The sequence below is a fragment of the Geotrypetes seraphini genome, chromosome 7 (assembly GCF_902459505.1).
Source record: "Geotrypetes seraphini chromosome 7, aGeoSer1.1, whole genome shotgun sequence".
Lineage (NCBI taxonomy): Eukaryota > Metazoa > Chordata > Amphibia > Gymnophiona > Dermophiidae > Geotrypetes > Geotrypetes seraphini.
Genome location: NC_047090.1, coordinates 114,430,820 through 114,444,860, shown reverse-complemented (window position 1 = coordinate 114,444,860; position 14,041 = coordinate 114,430,820). Strand labels below are relative to the sequence as shown.

Sequence of the window (14,041 nt, the reverse complement as noted above, 5' to 3'; positions counted from 1 at the left end):
GGCTCCGGAGTTATCTGAGGAAATACTTTTTTGCAGAAAGGATGGTAGATGCATGGAACAGTCTTCTGGAAGAGGTGGTAGAAACAGAGACTGTGTCTAAATTCAAGAGGACCTAGGATAGGCATGTGTGATCTCTCAGAGAAAGAGATAATGATTACTGTGGATGAGCAGACTAGAATGGCCATTTGGCCTTATCTGCCGTCATGTTTCTATGCTTAGCAAGCCCAGAGAAGCTAGCCAGCGCTCTTATGTTGTATGTATTCCAATTTGAATAGCAGGTTATACATTTTCTTGCTCTATGGAAAACTGTCAGGTCTATCAGAAGAAAACTGCAGTGCTGCACCTAAAATAATGAATGCAACATATGGGGGGAAAGGTGTAAGCTAAATACAAAAAAGTAGCTGGACTAGAATTTTGTGTGTAAAATGTTTATATAATTGTAGGATCTGCACTAGGCACCGAGTTAGAGACGACGTTCTGCTGCTCTTTCCTCCTAGGACCATAACCCCCAAAATCCTCAGTGACCAAGCGAGCGAGACAATCCTCTCTAGGTTTCTATTCACATACACTTGTTTCTCCTTTTCTTAGATCCCTACTCCCAACCAGAACCTGAGTCATCTTTGGCATGGCCTTCAAATTACTTCATCACCCAGCAGCTATTGCTGAGTGACAGGTGGGATTGTGAAGTATTTTTAATACAAAACAGGAATTCTCAACCCAGATAGCCAAATTTCTATGATATCCACTATAAATAAGAGATCTGCTTACAATGGAAGCAGCATATGCAAATCTCTCATGTATGTTAAGTTTTCCTGAAAACCTGACTGGCTGGGTTGTCCTCAGGACTAACTTAAAAATCCTTGATATAGAAAAATAGAAACGATGTATAACAGGAGAGGATGTGGGTGAAAATAAAATAAGAGGGACTGGCGGAAAATTTAAGGCATAATATATGAGGTAGGTTTGTCCTAAAGATATTGCTTTGTGAATTGTTATTCTAAATTTGTATGACAAGTATAATATTTGAATAAAGATTTGATAATTAAAAAAAAAAAAAAGAAATGGTGTATCTGGACCAGAAGTAAATTTTTCATGCAAAATAAAGTCCTCAAATATCACAAAGTTGAAACAGTTTTTTATGGAAAATGGGTCAAAATTCATAAGGATGATGTATGAGCTTGATTAATGCAGGAAAAGTTAAGTTGAAGTTATTGAATAAGTGGTGACCTCATCTTAAAGGGTTCACATATGTTTTCACACAATGATACATATTGTTGAACCTTTTTGTTGAATAAATTAAAACAAAACAAAAAAAAAGAATGCAGGACACTACTGGACAGAGATCATTTTGTTTAACAAAGCCAAGCACTACTACGTCTTATCCCTCCAACAAAAGAGCAAGACGTGTTTGATAATTACTTACATTTCTTTATATCTTTTGTTATAAAAAAAATTCAGGCTATTATAATACATAAAATACTCCCATCCTCAGGATTCTGAGCAGGGCTGTGGAGTCAAAGGCAGAGTCAATTTTGGGCAGAGTCAGCGTTGGTAAAAATGTACCAACTTTAGCTTCAGCTTCAAAATTAAAATAAAACCCCCCAAAAAAACCTTACAACTGTATATTGCATATTTTCATCCGACAACATTTTTTGTGCAGGTTCTTTGTTCAAATAAATATATTTTGTGGTCTATTAATCCTAATTTTGCACAAAAAGAAAGGTCCTATGTTTCTGTAATTAATCAAGTTTCTATTAGATTTACTATACATAACAGGAATCAGAGTCAGACAGTAGAAAGAGAGAGGAGTCAGAGTTAAAGGTTTGGTGTACTAACTCCACAACCCTAATTTTGAGCTGTGCTGCTATGTCACCTGCAATGGAATTTGCCAGACTTTTTGTCATCACCTGGGGGTCAGTTTTATTTCAGTACTGAAAGAGGTTTCTCTTGGACTAGGACTGTTGGGGGGGGGTTGTGGCACTGGTGGGGGGCTGATTTCCTTTCTGGAGTGCTGCAGCAGTGTCCCTTTCTTCTTGCCAATGTACAGCATCATAATACCTAGTTACATCTTGTCTCTTACCCATCTTGGGTCTGTGCAGTCTTCTTTCTGCACTAACAAGAGGGAACTAGATATGTGCTTTATTTACAGATAAATTCACATCAGCTATCAAGGATGGCAACATGCATGAAGGGTTTCCCAGAATGGTTCTATTTTAGACAAAACACAAAGAGAGAGAGGCCATTTGCTAATGATTAGCACAATGGGCCATGTGGCAAAATGCGCATTAACAACCCTGATACACATTTGAATTAAATGTGCACCTAAAAAGGATGACCTAGTTCCAGTACAGAGAAAGATGGACAATTATATAGGGTGTCCCAAGGTGGTGGTTCTCCTCTATCTGACAACAGTATTGCACCATCAAGGGAGATGGTAGAAACCAGGAACAAGAAAACTAAATAAAGAGAAACAAACCCCAGCTTCCTACAACACAGGCACTGGGTTTCCACAGTTTTGTAACACTCTGGACAGCCAAAAGAGAATGTTAATAATAGAAAAATTTATAAATTTTGGATTAGTCCACCTTTCTAAATGTGGCGGCAAATTTTTGGAGGATTTTTTTTTCTAAAGATTAAATCATTTCAAAAACAGTCACCCTGGCATGTTTTCAATCTTGCTACAATAAATTTTGTTACTTTAGGTGGAGCCAGTGAAAACACTGCCATAACTGGATGGCATGACTGCTTTAATACAATGTCACAGATTCCAGCTATCCCATTCTCTCCCTCCCATCACTATCACAAAAAAAGCTGATTGTCTTCTGCACAGATAAAGAATAAAAAAAATTCACTTTGGGGTTTTACAAAACAAACAAGCACACAAAAATATATAAAGAATTTATATATAATATTTCTATATATAAATCTCACTGTGCATTGAGCGGTTTTTAAATTTTTTACACTCTTTTCCTTGTGCTATAGTCCCTTTCATTTCTGGTCTGGACAGGGGAAGGCTTCCTCCTGTGATGCTTAATGTGTTCCCTTTCTCATGGCAGAGCCCATACAGTGTTTGTAGCTGACTACAGGCTAGAACCTTCCATTCCAGTAGCCAAAGTAAAGCCCCATAACTGTGTGGGGAAAGTGAGATACCACCTTGCAGCTGTGGCTCTCCTCTAGCCCCACAGACACTTGCAGGTGATTTCAGTCCCAAAGCTCCTCCTATTTGTTGCTCCCCGCTAGATCCTCACAGCTGTTCACACATGGTACAGTAAGGAAACGGCTCTCGTCCCCACCTCAAAGTACACAGAGACCAAGGATGGCTTGAGAACCTTCCCAATACAGAGCTAGATGACGACGACAACACCACAGGGTGCATTCAAAATGGCTCCTGTGTGCAAGGGACAGAATTAAACTCTTGGATCTGTAGCCAAAATCATATGAACTCTCTGCAAGGTTCCGGTGTGGCATAGACACTTGTGCCATGCCAGCACACCAAGTGACATTTCAAGAGCTAGCAAGGATAGCTGGACATTGAACCGTGAGTTAAAGCTGTAGCTACCATATATAAATGGAGAAGATTAATGGCTTCTGGCTAAACAAGGATGCCCAACTTTGGCAGTCTCCAGAAGTTTGTAGGTTTAGCCCTTCACCTGTACATTACTAAAGTATTATAATTATTGTTTTAACAAGGAACTCGGACTCCTGCCACAGCAGTGACACTAGTTTATTGAAAAGCCGCTGCAATGATACCTCACTACAATACAACTTGTCATGGAGAAATATCATTTTACCCAGTGGCAACATCTCAATGCAGCACACAGCAAATTTTAAATGAACTTGTGTCACGTCTGTGTACCAACATTCACTGTCTCAATGGCATTCTTCACAGAAAAGGTATTTGCTGTCCAGCAATTGAGCAACAGAGAATCTCTCCCTGGAACCTCTACTAGTCACCCCCAGGCACTGTAGAATATGGGTGCAAGTCTTGTCTTATATAAAGCAGAAGAAAGCAGAGTTCCAGCACTCCTCAAGGCAGGAAGGGAGAAATCTCCCAAGTCAATATCATGAGAAGTTTCAGAGGCCTACGGCACTCCTCCATCCACTGCATCTCAGAGACCAGAGTGAAGGGGTACAGAATCTCCCTCTGCACCTAGAAACTTACCTTTTTAAATAAATATAAAAAATATTTTCTTTAAAAAGAGCAGTCCCAAGTTCACGCATACAATCTAATGTTCAGGTAGGTTTGATTCATTTTAGCAGAGATCCGGTAAAACTCAGTTCATAGAAGGTAGAGGATTGGCAGGGAGTGATTGAGCGAGGAACCAGCCCCGCAGCGTTCAAACTACATCTGCCCTCCATCCGAACTGTCCGAGTTGCTTCCACTGTCACTGCTGCAGCTGCTCTCACTATCACTGTTACTGCTCTCTTCCTGTCGTATGTGGTGACGTGCTGCCATTGTTGCTACTGCTATTGCTGCCGCCGCGGCCTGTTCATTCTGCTTCTGTATCAGTGCAGCTGCCTTCTTCTCTTGCTCTGCGTGGCTCTTCATGTGAGCACTGCGGCTTTTCACTTTAAAGAATACTCTGATAGGTGGAAGAGAGAGAGAGAGACTCATTCAGAATTTAAGGTTATGTTGTTTGTCAAAAAACCTTTCAAAGAGACTTCAGCCTGCAGCCTGATTCACTAAGCCAGTAACCCAGATCTGGGTCCTGGTTTTCAAGATATCCACAATGAATATTCATGAGAGCTATTTGCATGCACTGCTACTCACTGCATGCAAATCTGTCTCATGACTATTTGTTGTGGATATCTTGAAAATCTGAACAGCTGGGTGCCTCCAGGATCAGGTTTAGGAACCACTTCACTAAGCCTTTGTGAATTTGTCTGCAGGATTGTACAACAATCTTATGAAGCCCATCTTACCTTTACAGACCACCAGCTGAGGCTATGTCCAGTATCTGAAGGTATTTTATATTGGTTCTCATTGACAAGCTGTTTCCTATTAAAATTTTAGAAATGTGATGACAACAGCGTAACTTAACATCTGGGTCCATGATCTCTACCAGTATCTGGCAGATTTTCTCTCTCTTGGAGAAAGGGACCTTTCTCTGGCACCCTGACCCATGTTTCAGGTCTCACCATTTCACAAAGATCTCACAAAACCGACACATGAAAATCCCTCCCAGTGATTAACAATGACATGTCAAGAACCTCAGACCTTACTACTGCCCCATGCAGAGAGCAGTCAAGACATTATCAACGCTGTCTCTTTTTGTATGGAGACTATGAATGCTTATCCTATTTTTTATCACTTCCAATTCCTCACCCAATATGCCTACTCTTCTAAATTCATTTTGTTTAGAGTCTTATGTTATTATTCATATAAGAGAATCTACTAAAGTCTCTTAATGTTTTTATCTATTGAAATGAGAAGCAATGTATGACCATATGTAAGCCAAAGACTCCTCCAAAAACATACAAATTTCTTCTGCAAATCAAAGGACCTCCCTATAATATTCAAAACCAATGCCTCTTGTTTTCTTTTACTCCCATCCTATTATCAGCGCTCCCTCCAGCATGATTCAACAATTCAAAGGACCCTCATCAGCTTAAGACCAGAATGGGGAAAACCCTTTGAGGTGCACCCTCTACACTGATAACTGATGGGAAGAGGACGAGGGCACAAAGGCAGAAGCAGCAACAGCCTTCCTCTTCCCTCCAGTACTGCAACGCACTCAGGCTAACCCTGCCCAGTCCCACCTCAGCAAACAAATCTTAATTAGGCATTTCATGTTTCACTTTTAGGCTATCACATACAGCCCGTACAGTAGAGGGCAGCAGAGAAAGACCAATGGCCCATCCATTCTGCCCAGTTATCCTAGACCAGGGGTTGGCAACCTTTTTATTCAAAATATTTGACCCAAGATTTACAAAGAGCCACAAGATGTAGCTTCTCTCCCCTCCAACGCCTTGCAAGTCTCTGCACCTCTCTTCCCTCCCTCCCCTGCCCCTCCCTTCAACCCATAGCCAAGGTTCTCTCCCCTCTCCAAGCCCCGACCCTTTAATTTCCCTCCCAACCCCACAATCCCACTCCTACGGGGCCTATTGAGGTACTTGTTGATCTGGCAGGAGTGTGGTACTCTTGCTCCTGCCTCCTTGAGGCTTCCTTTTAAAAAGGCTACCGCAACCTCTCACGGCAGCTTACAGTACTACAGGAAATGCCACAAGCAGCTGCTAGAGGTCACGACAGCTATTTTAGAAGGCAGCCATGAGGAAGCAGGAGCAAGAGGGCCGTACTTCTGCACAAAGCCCCCACTGGACCACCTGCTACCTCGGTAAGCCCAGGGGGGGGGTTGTGGGGTTGGAAGGGAGATTAAAGGGTCAGTGCCTGGACAAACGCAGCCACATGTGGCTCGCAAGCTGCAGGCTGCCAACCCCTGTATTAGGCAGTGCTGCTCAGGATACATTCCAGCTGACAGCCATAGAAGCATGTCCACTTGTGAGATATCACTTCCAATCTAGAAGCCATTTTTTGTTGTTTTCTTCGTGGGCTATATTACATACACACAAGAACAAACATTGCCATACTAGGACAGACCAAAAGGTTCCCCAAGTCCAGCATTCGAGTCACAAATATCTGGCAAGATCCCTACAGAGTAAAACAGATTTTATACTGCTTATCCTAGAAATAAGCCACGGCTTAAGGACTTTTCTTTAAGGAAATTATCCAAACCTTTTAAACCCTGCTACACTAATTGCTTTTACCACATTCTTTGGCAACAAATTCCAGAGTTTAATTACACACTGAGTGAAGAAATATTCTCTCTGATTTGTTTTCAATTTACTACTTAGTAGCTTCATTGCTTGCCCCCAGTCCTAGTATTTTTGGAAGGAGTACACAAGCGATTCACATCTACCCATTGCACTCCATTCAGTATTTTATAGACCTCTATCATATCTCCCTTCAGCAGTCTCTTTTCTAAGCTAAAGAGCCCTAGCCTCTTTAGTCTTTTCTTTTTTCTTTTACAAATTTATTCAATTGTTAAAAGCATATACTTGTCCGTATTGTTTGGCATGTCAATGAGGGCAAAAAGCCAAATATCCTCTAATAATAATAAGCTTCTACTCATTATAACAGGGGTTGCCATACAACAGATTACAAATAATTGGAAAAATTGGGATAGGCTGAATTATAGCTTTTGGTGGAACTCTGTGTCACATTTTCAAAATGGAAAGGATAATTGCCGTGCAGCAAGGAAATTTTAAGAAATTTCAGGTTATTTGGGAGTCATTAACTAGATACTGTAAAGATTGAAAGTATTGCATAGAATAAACATTAATTCCCTTTTATTCATACACATTTAGGGTGGGGTGGGGATATTTTATGATTTATTCTGCTTATGATTAATTGTTGGATATAAGGGGGGGATATTTGATGAAAGCTATAATTTGATGATATAATAAGTAATGTTAAAGTATAAAATGATTGTATTTGTGTTATACTTATTATGAGTTAAAAAAATGAATAAAGATTTATATTAAAAAAAAAAAAGCAGCATACACTTGTCAAAGAAAGTAGAATTACAATGAAAAATAATAAGGAAAACTTTAACCTGTATCTCTATCTAAACCCCATTAAAGAGAAATCATTTTTTAAAGGGGCAAGATTAAAGAAAAAACAGGGAAATAAGAAAAATACAGTGGAACTTTGGTTTGCGAGTGTTTTGCAAGACGAGCAAAACATTCAGCAAACTTTTGACTCGCAAACCGAGCACTGCCCCGATAAACGAGCACTTACAGCCCAGGAAGCGCCACTTTGGGGGATTCCTCTTCCGTCTTCCGGCCAGCCTTCCATGTTGGGTGCCTTCCGCAAGTTGGAGGGCCTCTGTCTGGGCCTGCGTAGCCGGGTGCCGTCCTGTCTGCATGTTGCGTGTGACGCACACAGCTTCAATCATCGGTGTTGTGCGTGTCATGCGCGGTGTGCGGGTGGAGCGGCGCTCGGCTGCGTGGGCTTGGTTGGGGGCTCTCCAGCATGCCGGGGCATCCGACGTGGAGGCATCACTCTGAAGTGGCACTGCGGGGTTCTCCGGCAGCTGGCAGACATTAGATGCATCCCCCCCGAAGCTGCACTGTGGGGTTCTTCTTCGGATGACGGACGGAGGAGGTGGACAGAGGAGATGGCGCTGCAGCACCTGGCACCCGACAGGCACAGACCCCGGGTTCTGTCGGTGTTGTCACTATTTTCTATGGGGAACTTTGCTTTGATAAACGAGCGTTTTGGATTACGAGCATGCTCCTGGAACGGATTATGCTCGTAATCCAAGGTACCACTATATTTTTTCTCTCTTTAGTCTTTTTAATAGGGAAGTCATTCCATCCGCTTTATCATCTCATTGGCACTTTTTATAACTGTTGGCAAACAACTTTACCTTCCATTATTTTGGCTAAAAATGTTTGAGTGAAAGCAAGGAGCTATCTCCTTACTGTACCCAAAACTAATTCACCTTGAGTTCAGATCTGGAAAGACAAGTTTAGGCTGAACCGGAATGTACACAGATAGGGCTGGTCTCGGTTAGGGCACTGGTCTTTGACCTAGGGGCTGTCACGTGAGCGGACTGCTGGGCATGATGGACCACTGGTCTGACCCACCAGTGGCAATTCTTATGTTAAGTAATTAAATCTAAAATATCCAATTCAATCCAAGTTCCTATGCTTTATCCAACATCCAGACCCTTCTACCCCTCCTCCTCACCCACCCACCCCTATCTTATCACCACCTTTTAATAATAAAAACTGGATTACTATTACTCAAATCATCTGACCAGCTCTATTGCCACAGCTTTCATAGAGTATTAGACACCCTCAGCTGAGTACAGTATCATTGTTTCTTTCATCCACACACTATTTCCCACTTCTCTCCTTACTGCCTTAACAGTGGTGTAGCAAATGGGAGGTTGGGGGGGGACTTGGGAGCCTGGATTCCCCCCAAAAAAATTTTGGGCTCAAGTCTCCTCCAAATGTGCAGCTTCCGTTAAATGGATGCAGGGATGCCGAGGCCTAGCCATCCAAAAAAATTATTTGCTGAACTACTACTCCCCTTGTCCTTGCTCTGCTTGTAAATCAGAGGCTTACCTCCAGTCACCAATACAACTCCTCACGCATGCTCAGTTCTTCATGCATGGATGGGAGAACATCGCAGGGGAGGAGACATAGGCATCCTGGGACTGTCGGCCAAGTCTCTTCCCTGAAGAAGCCCTTTATGGAAACATCAATCGCTCCTCCTAAACTTACTTGCTCCACTTCATCACTGACGCTGAAACCGTGGATTGAAGACAAAGTTTTATTTTATTTTTCTTTCCAGCTTATGATTTATCTTTAATCTTATCTATTGTTTTGCCTTTTGTCTTTATTTTATTCTATTTCTATCATTTAAATTTCTCCAGAATTCTACTGTTCAACGGCTCCCCCTTCTGCTTCTATTCCTTTCTCTCCTCTCTTCTACCTTCCAAAGTATTTAGATCAATGCTGTCTTGTTAAAATGTTTATTTTATTTTTATTTTTCCTCTAACTCTACTTTTCACTTCTCTATTACCCTCCAGGTACTTTAGTTAGATTGTGAGCCTTCGGGACAGTAAGGGAATTTTTCAAGTACCTTTCTTATTTCTAATCTTAATGTATATTTTCTGCAAACCGCTTAGAACCTAACGGATGTAGCGGTATATAAGAAATAAATTACATTACATTACATTACATTCTAGCATTGGCGGCCAGTGGCACGCCACTGACTTCTTTTGTACTGCAGCAACACAAGGATAAGGTCTGGTGGGACTTCAGCAATCCCAACAGGAAAGATTATTTTTCACGCACCAGGAATGAAAAGGGATTATGTTATCCCCTCCCCTGTCTATCTCTAGGCCTCCCCCTCTCCAAATCAAAGGACTGACTGCCCCTGTGCCTTTCAGGAGTAGCGGCTGGGTTGATTGCAATCCTGCCACCTCACAACCCAGATGAAGGATTTTCCACTTTCATAAGAAAGCTTTTTTCCCCAAACCCTTGCCCATTCTTCCAATTTTATCCAGTTTAATTTAGATTTATGGTGGATCATGTCTTTCTACACCATTCTACAATTAAAAACATTACATAGTTAGCAGAAATCTGACTTTTTGCTCTCATTTCCATACCAAATATCACAGTATCATAAGATAATGCCACTGGGTTATCTAATAAATTATTAATTTGGTCCCAAATTGATTTCCAAAAATTCATAATATATGGGCAATGAAACAATAAATGATCTAAAGTTCCTACTTCTAGATGACAATGCCAGCATCTATTAGACAAAGAACTATCTAATTTTTGCAACCTAACAGGGGTCCATAACGCTCTATGTAACAGAAAAAACCAAGTTTGTCTCATAGATGCAGACACCGTACATTTCATCCTCCAAGACCAAATTCGTGGCCATTGAGATGCAGTAATTTCATGCTTAATCTCAATGCTCCAAATATCTCTTAAACCAATTTCAGATTTCTGCTAACAACAATAAATTATTACTAATAATGACTGGGGATGCCATTCAGCAAATTACATATAATTGGAAGGATTGGAAGAGATTAAATTATAACTTTTGGTGGAATTCTTTATGCCATATCTATAAAATGGAAAGATTTATTGCTTTACAAAGGGGATACTTTAAGAAATTTCAGGATGTGTGGAAACCATTAACAAAATATTGTAAGGATTAAGTAAAATTATTTCCCTTTTATTTATCAGTTCAGGATATAGGGAGGGGGGTATTTTTATTATTACATATATTATAGAATAATGGAAGATATGGATGGGAGGGATGGGAAAGGGGAAGGGATAAAAATTTATATAATGTACCAATGATTGTTTATAAGTGATATATTTATTGTTACTGTGAATGAATATATTTTACACTTAATGTAATTTTGAAAATGAATAAAGAATATTAAAAAAAAAAAAAAAAAACACATTACATAGTAACATATGTAACATAGTAGATGACGGCAGATAAAGACTCGAATCCAGTTTGCCCAACCTGATTCAATTTAAATTTTTAAAAAAAAAAATTTTCTCTCTTCTTCTTAGCTATTTCTGGGCAAGAATCCAAAGCTCTACCTGGTACTGTGCTTGGGTTCCAACTGCCAAAATCTCCATCAAAACCTACTCCAGCCCATCTACACCCTCCCAGCCCTTTAAGCCCTCTCCAGCCCATCCTCCCCCAAACGGCAAGTCTGCCCAGTACTGGCCTTAGTTCAATATTTAATATTATTTTCTAATTCTAGATCCTCTGTGTTCATCCCATGCTTCTTTGAACTCAGTCACCGTTTTCCTCTCCACCACCTCTCTCGGGAGCGCATTCCAGGCATCCACCACCCTCTCCGTAAAGAAAAATCTCCTTACATTGTTCTTGAGTCTCCCACCCCTCAACCTCAAATGATGTCTTCTGGTTTTACCATTTTCCTTTCTCTGGAAAAGATTTTGTTCTACGTTAATACCTTTCAAATATTTGAACATCTGAATTGTATCTCCCCTGTCCCTCCTTTCTTCTAGGGTATACATAACCCCTTTCCATCTTCCTATCCTCCCTTCCAATGGGTTCTACTCATCTTCCAATGCTGACATTCTGCTGACAAACCAGGCTCCATCATTTGTATGATGTCAACTTAACATCAGTATATCTGACTCTTTACAGTGTTTTAGAGCAGTGGTTCCTAACCCTGTCCTGGAGGATCACCAGCCAGTCAAGTTTTTGGAATAGCCCAAATGAATATGCATAAAAGAGGTGACAGGCATGCAAATCTGTCCCATGCATATTCATTAGGGCTATCCTGAAAAGCTGACTGGCTGGTGGTCCTCCAGAACAGGCTTGGGAACCACTGTTTTGGAGAACAGATTTCCTTCTCTCTGAACATCCTTGTCTACTGAAGTCTCACTTACTTGCCACATTTTTTACATGGGAAGGTGCACTCCTGGTCTGGGGGTTTGTAGACCGTATCGGGCTTTTTTCGTTCTGCTGGTGTAGTCTTTCGTGATCTCACTGTAGTGGCTTCCCTTGGTTTCTCTAAAGTTCTGCTGTTAGGATCGTGGCTTCTGAGGACCAGTAAGTCATTAGCCTAGCGAAGGAAAAATATGCTTAAAAACAAAAGAGCAAACAGGAATCTCTGCATATAATGTAAAAAATGGAGAGTGATGAGCTCAGGTCTCCTGCCTTGACAACCCCCTCCCACAAAGTTATATGTTAAACTAGAATCCCCTAGCAATGCACTCGAGGAGCTGGGGGTGGGAGAACTCAAGTTCATGTCTCCTACTCAACTAGGATCCATCAGCAGTATGCTAAAGGCAGAAACATGCGAGAGTCTCTTCCCTTAGCACCAATGCACAACTCGTTCTTACCTCACACTTAACCAGAATGTCTACAATTCCCCTCCCTCCCCCCCCCCCCTCCAGAAGGTGCAGTTAAAGCTCCAAACAACATACAATTTCATTGGCTTGTAGTGTCTGGGTGACTTTTGGTGGAACAATGGTCCTGGTCTGATCCTGGATCTCTTCTTTCTCACTCTTTACTTGCATCTGTACCTCCGTCTCCATCCTGGAGTCTGAGGCCTCAGGGTCCTCTCTGTAAGCCTCTCCTCTGGGAGGGTGAACACCTTCAAGTCGACGAGAACTCTTTCAGACAAAAGCCAAAAGAAAATAAACTCAGCCTTTATTAGAAGAGCTTTGGTTTAAAGGCAAGCAGAAGTAATATTGCTATATAGTGAAGAGTCATTTTTGTCCTTAGTACAATAAACAGATGGAATAACCAGGAAGAGAAGTTGCAGAATCACATATAGTTAAAAATTATAAAGATTAAGAACCTAGACAGGCATTGCAAGGTAACCTCGTCGGAGATCAAAGACTTCAGATCCATGAGAAAAAATACACGCCACAGAGTAACACAGATGGAGACCAAAGACTGTACCTCCTTCGGGTATGAAACCACTTAAGAAGGTATATCTGGATGCCCAGGAAGAGCAGAAACACTGCAAGGTCTCACGAGTGCCCCATGAACTCCAATTGGCTAGGTGGGCAATGGAGAAGACAATCTAGTCATCAATTCTCTAAGTAAAAAGACTAGAAGAGGAAACAGAGGATACCATCTACCTAGGCAACGAGGGCATGGTCCAAGCTTATTCAGTTTAAAGGGAAGATCTCACAAAAAAATTATATATTTGAGCAACCCTTAGAATAAGTATCTTTTTTGTCATTTCCCATATTCTGATGCTCTGTTTAGGTCAGTTTTAACCACCCTTAAAACCTGTTTAACTCTGAGATAAGCCTCTACTGTGCTTAGACATCAGTGGATCTGTACGAGATAAGCCTCTACTGTGCTTAGGCATCAGTGGATCTGTACGAGATAAGCCTCTACTGTGCTTAGGCATCAGTGGATCTGTACGAGATAAGCCTCTACTGTGCTTAGGCATCAGTGGATCTGTACGACACAAGAAGCAAAACTTTTTTTTTTCCTTTTTAGCCTAGGAACAAGCCACTGTATCTGTACTAGCATGAACAAAAATAATATTTGTATAACCCTTCGACTTTTACCTTTATACAAAGGTACAGAAACATAAAATATGGAAGTTACAGGACAGATTAGAGGGACATAAACCTACAGAATCTTGGTGCTTCATCACCACAAATAGCTTATCCAAGTATTTCTCAATAAGTAAAGTGAAAACAAGTTATTCTTTTCCATATGTTATTGCACCAAAACAAGTGTCTTAAATACCCCTCTCTCTGTGTCTAAATCTCTTCACAGTATTTGATGCCTTGCTGCTTGGATGTGGAGGCAGTATCACCACAGTGTATAGCAGAAGTCTGAGTCTCCTTCCTGTTTTTGTTTCACTGCTTATAGGGGTGGTGCTGGAGGCTGTGGGATAGTAAAATGTATGCTAGATATTAATTTGCTTTTGCATCTGCAAAGTGTATGGGGCATAAACTTCTCCACAGCAACAGAAATCATGGTATTTCCAAAGAG

General features: G+C 41.0%; 1 protein-coding gene across 5 annotated transcripts in view; it reads right to left on the bottom strand.

Annotated features, from left to right (window-relative positions):
• Positions 1-1,335: 1,335 nt before the first annotated feature.
• The window catches only part of MIDEAS (mitotic deacetylase associated SANT domain protein), a 201,317-nt gene continuing 188,611 nt past the window's right edge, over positions 1,336-14,041 (bottom strand). For 4 of the 5 annotated variants that reach the window (XM_033953214.1, XM_033953216.1, XM_033953215.1 and 1 more), the window contains exons 11-13: positions 12,505-12,693; positions 11,965-12,140; positions 1,336-4,583 (exon numbers count right to left, since the gene is read on the bottom strand). In XM_033953214.1, the coding sequence (XP_033809105.1) occupies positions 4,343-4,583; positions 11,965-12,140; positions 12,505-12,693 (606 nt within the window). In that variant the 3' untranslated portion in view covers positions 1,336-4,342. Of the gene's footprint in view, positions 4,584-11,960; positions 12,141-12,504; positions 12,694-14,041 lie in introns of those variants that run through there. The other variant, XM_033953218.1, reaches the window with a different exon arrangement.